Genomic DNA, 15580 nt, shown 5'->3' with positions numbered 1-15580 from the left:
CCCTCAGATCGGCAGTCTGCAGCCTCCTCACTCTCTGCAGACCTTGACAAAATCACAGACTGGGCAAACAAGTGGAACATGTCTTTCAATCCTGACAAATCTCACACTCTTACGATGTCTCTCCGAAAAGACCGACTGGACAACCCTCCCATCCACTTTCTGAATAATCCTCTCCAAGAAGTTCTGTCACTCAAGCTTTTGGGTCTCACTATCTGCCATGATCTTTCCTGGAAAAACCACATTTCAAATCTGGCCTCCAAAGCCAGTTGCCGACTGGGCATCCTCCGTCGTGCGAAGTCCTTCCTTGGCACACCTGAGCTCCTCACCACATACAAGGCTTTCATCCGCAGCTCAATGGAATACTGCTCTCCCCTCTGGGCTGGTGCTCCTGCCTCACACCTAGCTCGCCTTCGCGCTGTTGAAACCAAAGCATTCAGAATCATTGGAATCTCCCGCGATGAAGCTAACTCCAAGGGCCTCTCACTCACTCACCGCAGGCAGGTTGGTGGTCTTTCCGTCTTCTACTGACTCCTCTCTGGCCTTGCCCCCCCAGCTCTCTCTGGGCTCTGTCCCGCAAATATTCCTACAGGTCACACAAGATCTGCCTGCAACCCTCTTTTGGTTAAACTGCCAAAATCAAGACTCTCTGCTCACCTTCACTCCTTCATTCCTCTTTTCTCCCGCCTCTGGAACAAACTCCCTCACTCTCTTCAATCCCACTCCACCCTCCAAGTCTTTAAAACAGCTGTTCACCACCATCTCTTATCTTCCCCCATCCAAAACCTTGATCTTTTCTACCCCCGCTAATTTCACCCCAATTCCACTTTTTGAAATACCAACTTCTGTCCTGGAAGTCCTTGGTGTCCTTGTGCTTTATACTTCCCCCTCCCCCCCGCCCCCCCCCCCCTACCCATGCCTCCTCCCCCCGGGCCCTCTCCCTTCCACACATCTCCCTGCTCTCGGATGTTGTGTTTGTGTGCTTCCCCTTTTCTCCCCATCTTGTCTTCCGCTCCCTCTTTTTGTGTATTTTGTTTGTCTGGTCGATTTGTTTGTGAAGTAAATGTTAGCTCTTTCACGAGCCTCGATTCAGTATACAAAAAAAAAAAAAAAAAAATTCTGCATGGAGGAGTGGGCAAAAATTTCTCCCAGTCGATGTCAGAGACTGGTAGACAGTTATAAGAAACGCCTACTTGAGGTTGTTTCTGCCAAAGGGGCAATACCACCGATTAGAGCCAAGGGTGTACTGACTTTTTCCACATGCGAAAATTTGCATTTATGTTTATTTAAATTATACAATGGACTACAAAATGTAAATGTTTCATGGTATTTGTTATATTATATCACCTTTATCTTTCAATATTGTTGAAATGAAGATCAAATAGCTGTATGTTGAAATATGTTGAAAAAGTCAAAACTTTACATGGGGTGTACTTACTTTTTCACGAGACTGTATATTAATCGAAATGGTTCCTCTTGATCCCTAATTATCATCTCAAACATCTTCCCCACAATTGAAGTTAAATTAACGCTTCTCTAGCCTGGTGTTTGGCTTCACGGTCAAGGTGGCTCACTTTAGATCTAAGGGCCCCTCAGTTTGAGCCCCTGTCGTGCTGTTGAAATAACTCCAGGTGGGCTGACTTAGCCTGTCATCCTTCCAAGGTCGGCAAAATGAGTACCAGCTTACGGGTAATAGAGGGCATCACATCACCAGCAAAGCCGTGTCCCCAGAAAATGATGCAGCCAAGCCTCCGCAGGCTGCACACGAACCAGCACCACCGGGTCTATGGTTCCCAAAAATTCCTCCCTGGACCCTTTCTGAAATAATGGTGTTACACTTGCTGCTCTCCAATCCTATAGTACCTGTCTAGTGTGTACGGGTGTGGGGAATATGGACGAGGAAAGTAGTTAAACGAAGGGCTTAGATGGCGTGTATAAGTTTGTTCCCCACAATGAAGATGAGAGATTTGTGCTGATAAGGATAGGTAGAGTCAGGTGTTGCGTCTCTTTATGCGCCGTTAAATCATTGCGATTTTGTTTCATGAAAGGCACGGAATCTGCTCGATGCGAGTTTTTTGGGCTTATCCCGGTGTAGATGCAGTAGCCATCTTGAGTACAAGCATTACCTTCCATTCCAAAAGCTACTGCCAAGGTGACCCTTTTTTTTTACACCAGACACACAACAACACAACAACAGGCATTTTAAGGCCATTTTCCCTTCTATAGCGGGAGTTAGCCTTGCACGCCCCATGACAATCTTCTCCATTTTGCCCTATTTTCTGCATCTTCACAGACATCGGACAGACATGTCTTTACAGACAGACTTTACAGACCAGACATAAGTAAGAAAAAAGGTAGTGTTATATGGTATAGCAGAAGGGGTAGCAATGGAATTTTCTTTTTTACCATCCTCATCATTGGGTGGAAGCGGATCCTGAGAGGCAATGGGAGAGTCATGAGGTGATGGCAAGGATGTCCCATTGGTGGAAGCCTTCGACGTGAGGCTCGGCCGGCGCTCAAACCCTGGGATGCGATTCACCCAGTGCTCTGACAAGAAGGAACAAGTGGAGCCTACAGAGCATGCAATAAAGAAAACATACAAAATTCTTCCATCAAAAGTGTTAATTCTAAGGGTCAGGGTCAGATAAAATAAGCCAATTTGAAGTTATTTTTTTAAGCTTTCATATAAAATATCAACTCGTCGAACTTGTCCGGCAAGCTCACCAGCGAGCGAACTGCTTGCAGACCATGTTGGAATGGAGCTACGACGCTGGTAGAAGAGAATGTAGGCCGAGCGAGCACACACGCTCTCTTCAGGGACGGGTTCCACACTGCTGTCATCAAAACTGTACCACTGTCCATCCAGCGAGTTCTTGCAATAGGCTGCAGTTTGTACACATGCACACAATTGGTGAAAATACACCCTATTGGGAGAAAATGCAATAGATGGGAGAAACAGACATAGCCATGGAGAGATTATAGAGACACTTGTTGGAAGCCTGTGGTAAAAAAAAATACAATGATTAGGGTGAAGGGAGGGGGGGGGGGGGGGGAGGAGCCTTTTATTCTTGCGCTGGTTGAAAGAGCTCAAAAATATTTTTTTAAATTTCTTCACAACTAAGACATCGCAGCACATCCTCGGTTCATATTGGTGCCTTGGTTCATTTTACAGGATAAAAGTACCGATCCTCAGTGCATATTGGTACAGTATCTTGGATCATTTTCTACAATTAAAGTACCGATCCTCAGTGCACATTGGTACCTTGGATCATTTTAAACAATTAAAGTACCGATCCTCAGTGCATATTGGTACCTTGGATCATTTTACCCAATTAAAGTACCGATCCTCAGTGCATATTGGTACCTTGGATCATTTTACACAATTAAAGTACCGATCCTCAGTGCACATTGGTACCTTGGATCATTTTAAACAATTAAAGTACCGATCCTCAGTGCATATTGGTACCTTGGATCATTTTACCCAATTAAAGTACCGATCCTCAGTGCATATTGGTACCTTGGATCATTTTACCCAATTAAAGTACCGATCCTCAGTGCATATTGGTACCTTGGATCATTTTACCCAATTAAAGTACCGATCCTCAGTGCATATTGGTACCTTGGATCATTTTAAACAATTAAAGTACCGATCCTCAGTGCATATTGGTACCTTGGATCATTTTACACAATTAAAGTACTGATCCGCAGTGCATATTGGTACCTTGGATCATTTTACACAATTAAAGTATTGATCCTCAGTGCATATTGGTACCTTGGATCATTTTACCCAATTAAAGTACCGATCCTCAGTGCATATTGGTACCTTGGATCATTTTACACAATTAAAGTACCGATCCTCAGTGCATATTGGTACCTTGGATCATTTTAAACAATTAAAGTACTGATCCTCAGTGCATATTGGTACCTTGGATCATTTTACCCAATTAAAGTACCGATCCTCAGTGCATATTCGTACCTTGGATCATTTTACACAATTAAAGCACAGATCCTCAGTGCATATTGGTACCTTGGATCATTTTCTACAATTAAAGTACCGATTCTCAGTGCATATTGGTACCTTGGATCATTTTACACAATTAAAGTACTGATCCGCAGTGCATATTGGTACCTTGGATCATTTTACACAATTAAAGCACAGATCCTCAGTGCATATTGGTACCTTGGATCATTTTACACAATTAAAGTACCGATTCTCAGTGCATATTGGTACCTTGGATCATTTTACACAATTAAAGTACTGATCCGCAGTGCATATTGGTACCTTGGATCATTTTACACAATTAAAGTACCGATCCTCAGTGCATATTGGTACCTTGGATCATTTTACACAATTAAAGTACCGATCCTCAGTGCATATTGGTACCTTGGATCATTTTACACAATTAAAGTACCGATCCTCAGTGCATATTGGTACCTTGGATCATTTTACACAATTAAAGTACCGATCCTCAGTGCACATTGGTACCTTGGATCATTTTACACAATTAAAGTATTGATCCTCAGTGCATATTGGTACCTTGGATCATTTTCTACAATTAAAGTACCGATCCTCAGTGCATATTGGTACCTTGGATCATTTTACACAATTAAAGTACCGATCCTCAGTGCATATTGGTACCTTGGATCATTTTACCCAATTAAAGTACGGATCCTCAGTGCACATTGGTACCTTGGATCATTTTACACAATTAAAGTATTGATCCTCAGTGCATATTGGTACCTTGGATCATTTTACACAATTAAAGTACCGATCCTCAGTGCATATTGGTACCTTGGATCATTTTACACAATTAAAGTATTGATCCTCAGTGCATATTGGTACCTTGGATCATTTTACACAATTAAAGTACCGATCCTCAGTGCATATTGGTACCTTGGATCATTTTACACAATTAAAGTACCGATCCTCAGTGCATATTGGTACCTTGGATCATTTTACACAATTAAAGTACCGATCCTCAGTGCATATTGGTACCTTGGATCATTTTCTACAATTAAAGTACCGATCCTCAGTGCATATTGGTACCTTGGATCATTTTCTACAATTAAAGTACAGATCCTCAGTGCATATTGGTACCTTGGATCATTTTACCCAATTAAAGTACCGATCCTCAGTGCATATTGGTACATTGGATCATTTTACACAATTAAAGTACTGATCCGCAGTGCATATTGGTACCTTGGATCATTTTACACAATTAAAGTATTGATCCTCAGTGCATATTGGTACCTTGGATCATTTTACCCAATTAAAGTACCGATCCTCAGTGCATATTGGTACCTTGGATCATTTTACACAATTAAAGTACCGATCCTCAGTGCATATTGGTACCTTGGATCATTTTAAACAATTAAAGTACTGATCCTCAGTGCATATTGGTACCTTGGATCATTTTACCCAATTAAAGTACGGATCCTCAGTGCACATTGGTACCTTGGATCATTTTCTACAATTAAAGTACCGATCCTCAGTGCATATTCGTACCTTGGATCATTTTACACAATTAAAGCACAGATCCTCAGTGCATATTGGTACCTTGGATCATTTTCTACAATTAAAGTACCGATCCTCAGTGCATATTGGTACCTTGGATCATTTTCTACAATTAAAGTACAGATCCTCAGTGCATATTGGTACCTTGGATCATTTTACCCAATTAAAGTACCGATCCTCAGTGCATATTGGTACCTTGGATCATTTTACACAATTAAAGTATTGATCCTCAGTGCATATTGGTACCTTGGATCATTTTACACAATTAAAGTATTGATCCTCAGTGCATATTGGTACCTTGGATCATTTTACACAATTAAAGTACAGATCCTCAGTGCATATTGGTACCTTGGATCATTTTACACAATTAAAGTACCGATCCTCAGTGCATATTGGTACCTTGGATCATTTTACACAATTAAAGTACCGATCCTCAGTGCATATTGGTACCTTGGATCATGTTACACAATTAAAGTACTGATCCTCAGTGCATATTGGTACCTTGGATCATTTTACACAATTAAAGTACCGATCCTCAGTGCATATTGGTACCTTGGATCATTTTACACAATTGAAGTACCGATCCTCAGTGCATATTGGTACCTTGGATCATTTTACACAATTGAAGTACTGATCCTCAGTGCATATTGGTACCTTGGATCATTTTCTACAATTAAAGTACTGATCCTCAGTGCATATTGGTACCTTGGATCATTTTCTACAATTAAAGTACTGATCCTCAGTGCATATTGGTACCTTGGATCATTTTCTACAATTAAAGTACTGATCCTCAGTGCATATTGGTACCTTGGATCATTTTACACAATTGAAGTACCGATCCTCAGTGCATATTGGTACCTTGGATCATTTTACATGATGAAAGTACCGATCCTCAGTGCATATTGGTACCTTGGATCATTTTACACAATTGAAGTACCGATCCTCAGTGCATATTGGTACCTTGGATCATTTTACACGATGAAAGTCCTGATCCTCAATTCAAATTTAATTACAAAATTTCCCTTTTTTACAGTCTCGGAGAGAGGAACAACCGCCCCCCCCCACACCCCCCCCCCCCCCACCACCATCCACTGCACCAATACTTGTGCAACTGAGAGTCATCTGATTTTTTTTCTGTTAATCGAACTTATTCACATTCTATCTGCATTTTTACTTTCTCACCTTTGAGTAGGTTGTGAAATGTCAATGTAACAAGTTCAGCTGCCATCAAAATGTGAAAGCTTTGGATGGGGGCGAATACTTTGCAGCCCACTGTACATTATTAGCCCCGTTTGACTTGGTCCGAAACGGGGACTTATGGATTGGGTCTCGTCCGTCCGTCCATCCATCCGCAACTATATCTCGGAGATGTATGGACCAATTATTTTGATACTTGGCACAAAGCCAACACATGATGTTAAACATATGCACATCATTTTGTTTCATGATGCGATCAAAGATGGGCGACTGGCGGCCATTTCAGTTGTAAAGGAAGCGACTTCGACCTCTGCACGGCAGCAAAAGTTAAAGTATTTTTTCCATTCGTGTCTTCGTCAATTTCTACTCGCTTTTTATTGTGCATATGTTGCGGGGTGTTTTCCAGTTGGTGTTGATTTGCAATTCTTGCAAACGTTTGTATAATTTAATCGTTTTCTGTCCCACCGCGTGCGCGGCCTGGTTTCTCTCGGCTTCCCTACCCCCATAGGTGTTCTGTGAATTTAAGTTCTTTCCTTCGCTGTATTGCTTATTTCTTAGATTTTCTCTTCTCCCCCTAACTTCTCCGAACATCGACCACTTGTCTAACGTTTTAAATCTCTTCAAAGTCTCTTCACGTCTCTTCTCGTCACGTCACGTCTCTTCAAAGCTGTCCATGCGCGCACGCTTTCGAAGTTAAGTAACTTTACAATTGTGTTTTTGTCGAAACTGTATCTTTCCTTCGGTGTGCGTAACTATTGGTGTGTCTTTATAAGTATTCTTGGTGTTGGTTTTTCATACCTGTGTACAGAATCGTCGGTTAGTTCGTGTCGCGTATTCTGACGCCTAGTGTAGTACTAGTAAGCTACCGTGTTTGTAGTACTAGTACAGTGTGTCAGTGTAGTACTGACGTGAAGTACAGTGTGTCAGTGTAGTACTGACGTGAAGTACAGCGTGTCAGTGTAGTACTAACGCTATCGTGTCAGTGTAGTACTGACGCCTAGTGTAGTACTAGTAGGCTACCATGTCTGACCTTGGCTTGAGGCTTTGTTTCTGTCTCAGCGGTTCTTCGATTGCGCTCGCAATTACTTTCGGTCTCTATTTTTCACGTTTCACGTTCGGTCTCTGTCTCTGTTTTCACCTCAACTAAAAAAAAAAAACTAAAAAAAAAATCCCTTCTCTGTTCTTATCCGTTGTTCGTTCTTATTTGTTCGTTGGTGCTTCGACCACGTTGTTCGTGATCACGTGTTCACGTCGTTAAAAAATGTTTCAACTGTCCCCTGAAGAACTGTATTCTGTCATATACTATAACACCTTTTTCTTCTTCTTCTATAAAAGGATGCTTTCGACTTGCTCACCAAATCTATTCATTCCAAAAAAAAATTCCATCTCTTACAGTTACAGTGCCTCTTTCATCCATTCCCTAAACTCTCCAGAACTCCACCCATCCTTCAGCGTCCTCAAACATATTTTTGATTTGAAGGTCTCAAGAAACTCATTTTGCAATAAATGTTCGTTTCCCATTAATTGTACTTTCTAAAATCCAATCTCACCCCTCCCCTCCAAATCTTCCCCATCACCCCTTCCCTCCAAAACTTCCCCATCACCCCTTCCCTCAAAAACTTCCCCATCACCCCTCCCCTTCAAAACCTGCCCATCACACCTCCCCTCCAAATCCACCCCCTCGCCTCCAAATCTTCCCCATCACCCATCTCTTTCAAATATTCCCCCTTGCTCCTCCCCTCCAAATCTTCCCCATCACCCATCCCTTTCAAATCTTCCCCCTTGCCCCTCCCCTCTAAATCTTCCCCATCACCCATCCCTTTCAGATCTCCCCCCTTGCCCCTTCCCTCCTAAACTCCCCCCCCACACCCCTCCCCTCCGAGACCCTCCATCACTCCCCCCCTCCTAGACTCCCCTCTCACCCCTCCTCCTCAAAGCGTCCTCCCCGCTTCTTCCCCCTTCCAACTTTCACCTTAATCTCCCTCAACCTTCTGCCTCACTCTTCCCCCTCCTCAAATAACACCTCACTGTGCCTCACCCAATCACCATCAAACCTTTTGTCCGCCCCATTCTTCCCTTTCTCCAAGCTATTCTGAAATCTCTGACACACCTTCAACAGCTCTCCCTACCTCTTCCTCCTCTTCCACATCTTACCCTACTGCTCCCCCCCCCCCCCCCCTGTTCTGTATCCAATGCTCCCCCTTCCTCTTCTTTAACAGTATGGACCTCAAACATCCGGGGCCTTCGCTCAAACTTGACTGATCTCTCCATACAGGTTGCTTCTGATAAACCAGATGTGATCTGCTTAACAGAAACTTTCCTCCTTCATGATGTCTCTGATTCCTTGGTATCTCTCCGAGGTTACTCCCTCCTCCGGTATGATAGACCTGAGCCTCGTCCTGGAGGGGGAGTTGCTATCTTTATAAAAAACTCTCTTCCTCACTCGCCCTGCACTGCCCACTCTCCACCTCACCCCCAGGAATACCTTTGGCTACGGCTTCCCCTTCGCTCCCACCTTTTGTTCATATGTGTGTTGTACCGTCCACCAAACAGTGATGACTCCATCTACATCTCGCTGTCTGATAATATGGACCAACTTCTATCTACCCATCCCAACTCTCTCTTCCTCATATGTGGTGATTTCAATTGTCACCATGCCAGTTGGCTGGGTGGGGGTACCTCTCTCACCAGCCATGGCTCTTCAGCAAAGGATTTCTGTGACTCACTGGGACTGATACAATCTGTCAATTTCCCGACCCGGATCTCAGTCAACGGAGCATCTTCTCTTCTGGACTTGGTTATGACAAACTTCCCTGAAAATATCTGCTGCTCTTCTTCTGCTCCAATCGGCTCATCTGATCATGTGCTTGTTAAAGTGGACATCTCTCTGACCATTCTCAGAGAGCCTCCTCAGCGTCGACGAGTCTGGCATTTCACTCAGGCCAACTGGCACGGTTTTCAAGCAGCCATCAATCATCTGGACTGGTCTCCCATCTCTACCGCCTCTGACATCAACTCATCCTGGGAATTCTTCCAAAGGAAATTGCTCTCTCTCATGCACAGATTTATCCCATCTCGTCTTCAGTTGTCATACCCTTCCTGCCGTCCATGGTACACAGAATCTTGTGGTGAGGCTACTGCCCAGAAACAACTTGCTTTCGTCTCCTGGAAAGCAAATCCAACGGAAGGAAATCTCATTTCCTTTCACAAAGCCCGAAACAAGTGTGTGTCCACCCTCAGGAGCGCCAGGAAACAATATCTCTCCGTTCTCAGGACAGAACTCTCTTATCTGTCTCCCTCTTCCAAATCCTGGTGGCGTCTGGTCAAATCTGTTTCTGGTGTTTGTTCCCCCTCCATCCCTTCCCTCACCTCAAACGGCCACACGGCTGATTCCGCACGTGAAAAAGCTGAATGCCTCAACTCTGTGTTTGCCTCCAAATCTTGTGTCCCAAACCCATCCCTCTCTGTACCCACCGTACCCAGTCGTACCCAGTTGCTCCTGGACTCTGTGTCCTTTCCTCCTGACAAGGTGGAAAAGTTTCTGTCAACCCTCGACTCTGATTCTGCAACTGGACCTGACGACATCAGCCCACGGGTCCTAAAATCCTGTTCTTCTGCTCTTTCACTCCCTCTCTCTGTTCTCTTCACCCTCTCTTTTGCTCAAAGTCATCTGCTATCTGCTTGGAAATCTGCCAACATCACCGCTTTGCACAAAAAAGGTGCAAAAACAGATCCCAGCAACTACAGACCAATCAGCCTTCTCCCAATTATCAGCAAAGTCATGGAATCCATCATTGCTTCAGATATGAAATCTTTCCTTCTCTCCAATGGCTTGATCTCTGATCATCAATTTGGATTCAGACCAGGTCACTCTACTCTGGACATGCTGCTTCTGCTGTCTCAACAATGGATGGAGGTCCTAAATGCCAAACAGGAAATTAGAGCTGTCTCCCTTGACATATCACGTGCCTTCGATAGGGTCTGGCACCCTGCTCTGCTCACCAAACTCTCCTCTTTTGGTATCCATGGAAATCTCCACGCATGGCTGGCGGACGTCCTCTCTCGTCATAGTCAACGTGTGGCCCTGAATGGGTTTCTCTCATCTCCTCTTCCTGTTCAGGCTGGAGTTCCCCAAGGCAGTGTTCTGGGCCCTGTGCTTTTTCTGGTCTTCATCAATGATCTCTCTGACTCTCTTGAAAATCCTCTCTATCTCTTTACTGATGACTCTACTCTCTGTCGCTCCATTCTTCATCCCTCAGATCGGCAGTCTGCAGCCTCCTCACTCTCTGCAGACCTGGACAAAATCACAGACTGGGCATACAAGTGGAACATGTCTTTCAATCCTGACAAATCTCACACTCTTACGATGTCTCTCCGAAAAGACCGACTGGACAACCCTCCCATCCACTTTCTGAATAATCCTCTCCAAGAAGTTCTGTCACTCAAGCTTTTGGGTCTCACTATGTGCCATGATCTTTCCTGGGAAAACCACATTTCAAATCTGTTCTCCAAAGCCAGTCGCCGACTGGGCATCCTCCGTCGTGCGAAGTCCTTCCTTGGCACACCTGAGCTCCTCACCACATACAAGGCTTTCATCCGCAGCTCAATGGAATACTGCTCTCCCCTCTGGGCTGGTGCACCTGCCTCACACCTAGCTCGTCTTCACGCTGTTGAAACCAAAGCATTCAGAATCATTGGAATCTCCCGCGATGAAGCTAACTCCAAGGGCCTCTCATTCACTCACCGCAAGCAGGTTGGTGGTCTTTCCGTCTTCTACCGACTCCTCTCTGGCCTTGCCCCCCCAGCTCTCTCTGGGCTCTGTCCAGCAAATATTCCTACAGGTCGCACAAGATCTGCCTGCAACCCTCTTATGGTTAAACTGCCAAAATCAAGACTCTCTGCTCACCTTCACTCCTTCATTCCTCTTTTCTCCCGCCTCTGGAACAAACTCCCTCACTCTCTTCAATCCCACTCCACCCTCCAGGTCTTTAAAACAGCTGTTCACCACCATCTCTTATCTTCCCCCATCCAAAACATTGATCTTTTCTATCCCCACTAATTTCACCCCAATTCCACTTTTTTGAAATACCAACTTCTGTCCTGGAAGTCCTTGGTGTCCTTGTGTTTTATACTTCTCCCTCCCCCCCCCCCACCCCCCCCCCTTCCCACGCCTCCTCCCCCCAAAGCCCTCTCCCTCCCACACTTCTCCCTGCTCTCAAATGTTGTGTTTGTGTGCTTCCCCTTCTCTCCCCATCTTGTCTTCCGCTCCCTCTTTTTATATATTTTGTTTGTCTGGTTGATTTGTTTGTGAAATAAATGTTAGCTCTTTCACGAGCCTCGATTCAGTATAAAAACAAACAAACAAAAAAAAAAAAAACGTGTCCCTAACCATTTCTCGAAAAAGCATGGACCGATTTTATTCAAACTTGGCACAAAGACAATACATGAGAGTATGCATGTGCAGAACATTTAGGCATTTACAAAGAATTGAATACCTAAGAGAAAAGGGAATTAAGAAAAAAATTAAAAAAGTTGAAATGGAAGTTCTAAACTAGAGCTTCCAGGGAAGCAGAACAACTGAACTGACTGGACAACTTTAAAGTAGGTCAGTTGTCTGTACTAGATTTGACTTAAATGAAAAACCAACAACCTCCTATGGTGGCCATTTTGTGACAGATCAGGTTGACATGCGATAGCAACCTACCTTGTGTGGTAAGAGTCTCACACACCAAGTTTGATCAAAATCCATAAATATTTGTGGACGTTAAAGTCTTAACGTCGTTTTGGAGCTGAAAACAATATGGCGGCCTATGGCGGCCATTTTGTGACGGATCGGGTTGGAATGCAATAGCAACCTACCTTGTGTGGTCAGGGTTAAACATTCTAAGTTTTATCAAAATCTGTTAATATTTGTGGACGCTAGAGTGTTAACATCGTTTTCATGACCAAAAACAAAATGGTCGCCGAAGTCCGCCATTTTTCAACGGATCGGGCTGAAATGTAATACCAACCTGGTCCTTGGGGTAAGGATGCTGCATTTCAAGTTTGATCAGAATCGGTTGATATTTGTGGACGCTGGAGTGTTAACGTCGAAAAGTTAACGGGCGACAGACGACGACGACGGACGCCGGAGGGTTCAGTATGTGATGAACTCAACTGGACAGTAGTCCAGTTGAGTTAAAAATAAATTTTAAAAACCTACCATTGGTCTTTGTTCTGATGATTTTAATGATCATGTGATCATCACAATGGAATATGAAACAAAAGTATGTACAAACCAGATCTTGTAAAGAGACCAAAGATGCAAAATTATTTGAACATGCCTGTGTAGTGTCCAGCCTGCAAGCTTCCGTGATGGTTGCAAACAGCGTAGAGATCGTAGCGGTAGTCCTCAGGGTCTCCGCCAAGACCCTGAGGCCGCCTCCATGGTGACCCTTGTGACAGCAGTGTCCATGTGCTCTGACTGCGTCGCACAACATGTGGGGTCATGTCCAAGCTGTTTAGTGGGAAGTTGACCATATTGGCAAGCTTGATGCGGCGCTCTCCAACCTTTGGGAGAACAAAGAGGTGTGGGGGAGTAATCATTTAAGATCAGTAAGAAAGAAAGAGAGGGGAAAGAAACAATGTTTCTGTACCCAAAATAAAATATCTTTGTAGGACTACAACTTTTGCCTGGATCCTTGCTGTAATACTCAATGGTGGATGCCATTTTGTTTCATAAACTAGCAGACACCCATTTTAAAATCAATGGGCCTACATGCTTTGCGTATTATTATATATACACAAAGAATTAAGTTAAGCACCCCTACACAACGAATTAAGGTAAGCACCCCCTAATATATATTCTTTGTGTATATGTATACATTGGCATATATTCTAAGGTATGTGAGATCAAATAATGATTGGTATGACATTAGCAATTATCCATTGATGAAATTGAGTGATCAAAGTGAAAAAAAGTGATTGGTTGAGTCAGTGATCCGATCACGTGGGTCCTACACACGTTATTGACGCAAAGATCGCTAGAGGTCTTCTCAGAACAATGACTGTACGTTAGAAAACATAAACGTCATCCACACTGTCCGTGATGGACCTATAGCTCCATACTTAAATTGAGGTGAAAATATGCCTAAAATTCCCAAAAAATTTCACCTTAAATTATTCAGAATAAAATATTGAAAACGGCATGATTGTTATGTTTTTATGTGACCATAATATCACTTCTCCAGAAAATATAGCAATATCATGGGTATATTACACCGTTTTGACGACAACAAACTTGTAATGTGCGAGGTTGTAAAAAAACGGGGGGGGTGCTTAACTTAATTCTTTGTGTATAGATAACCGTGAACTTTTTGCATATTATTATACAAAAGAAGAAAGAGAATAATCTCGACATGAAAACCTGACTATAATAAACTGCTGGACAGAATAGCTTGAAAAAAAAAACACCTTTAGAGGCCATTTTTCCCCGCAAGCGGGGGTTGGCCTTTTTCGGGAACTGTGGTTGTTGTTGTTTTTCGGTCCCCTTTTTGAAGCAATGTTTTACGGCCGGATGCCCTTCTTGACGCCAACCCTTTTTGCCGCAATAGCTTGAATAGCTTGAAAACTGGATCTTATTGCTAAATAATAAATTAAACTCGTCACACAACTTGGCCTGGAGTTGTACAACCTGGCCTGGAGAAAAGAAAACACTTCGTTGCAGCTCCCTTAAGGAGAGGGTGTTTCTAATAGATTGTAGTAGATCACCGCAGGTTTCAGTCAATGTAGATCGTAGTAGATCACCACACCAGCTTTCAGTCGATCACGACGACCACGACCTACGACGACCGTCACACGAAAATGAAAATATCGCGCTCCGTAGCAAGTGGGGTCCCCGGTCCATCGGGACGGGTTGCGGCCGGCGAAAGGCAGTGGGGAGGGAGTCTGTATTGGTTAACCGTGCACTTTTTGCGTATTATTATTATATGGATACTTACAAATTTCATGTCTGAGCAAATAAAAAGTGTGAAAAATAATGTACAGCCAGTCTACCGAGTTGAGTTTAACAACAACAAAAAATTAGAACAGCACTCGGTAGAGCGCACACCTCCACCAGGATGAACAGTTTATGTATTGCGATGTATTTTATCCCACTGATAGGCTGGATCTGGATTTGTACCTGAACTAAAATCTAACCATCTTGTCCACCAAGTTTAGTCATAACTCGTCCATAACGTTTTAACATACCATGTTATATAATCGCTTTTCGCCCGATCCCTCAATGGTGAAGAATTACTTCAAAATTAAATAATTATCGTATCCAAATTCATATTCAGATCTGAACCAAAATCGAATCGATTAGTCCTCGTCACACAACCAACCTCTCCACCAAGTTTCGTCCAAATCCATCGATAACCTTTTGAGATATCCTGCTGTGTATCGTTTTTGGCCCGATCTCTCAATGGTGAAGAATAACTTTAAAAATTCTACTAGCCGGATCCGAATCCGGATCTTCACCAAAATCTAACCATTTCGTTCTTTGCACATGTACTACCTCTCTGCCAAATTTCGTCCAAATCCATGCACAACTTTTTGAGATATCTTGTTCACAAACAAACAAACAGACAAACAGACAAACAGACAGGGGTGAAAACATAACCTGCATCCACTTCCGGTGGCGCAGGTTAACATAGAAAGGGACCGACAAAACAACAAACACCGTTTGAACGTTCATTCGTTTCACTTCTGAAGGTGGCTCATTCGTTCCTTGTTGAGAGCAGGACTTATGGTAAAGGCCGTTTTCCATTATGTTTTCCTTCCTACGGGAAGGGGAGCCATTATTTTTCCTAAGTTTCTTTTTTTCTACATCTCAAACAATTACAGTCACAA

The 15580-nt window shown here is 43.4% G+C and overlaps 1 protein-coding gene across 1 annotated transcript in view; it reads right to left on the bottom strand.

The window, feature by feature from the left end:
* LOC137426429 (uncharacterized) overlaps positions 1 to 15580 on the bottom strand; it is a 132791-nt gene that overhangs the window by 11868 nt on the left and 105343 nt on the right. Inside the window, exons 13-15 of the mRNA XM_078779445.1 lie at positions 13033 to 13258; positions 2722 to 2880; positions 2404 to 2568 (exon numbers count right to left, since the gene is read on the bottom strand). Of these exons, the coding sequence (XP_078635571.1) occupies positions 2404 to 2568; positions 2722 to 2880; positions 13033 to 13258 (550 nt within the window). The remainder of the gene's footprint in view (positions 1 to 2403; positions 2569 to 2721; positions 2881 to 13032; positions 13259 to 15580) is intronic.

Source organism: Myxine glutinosa, chromosome 5, assembly GCF_964187855.1.
Source record: "Myxine glutinosa chromosome 5, kmMyxGlut1.1, whole genome shotgun sequence".
Lineage (NCBI taxonomy): Eukaryota > Metazoa > Chordata > Myxini > Myxiniformes > Myxinidae > Myxine > Myxine glutinosa.
This window is presented reverse-complemented; position numbering and strand designations above follow the sequence as displayed.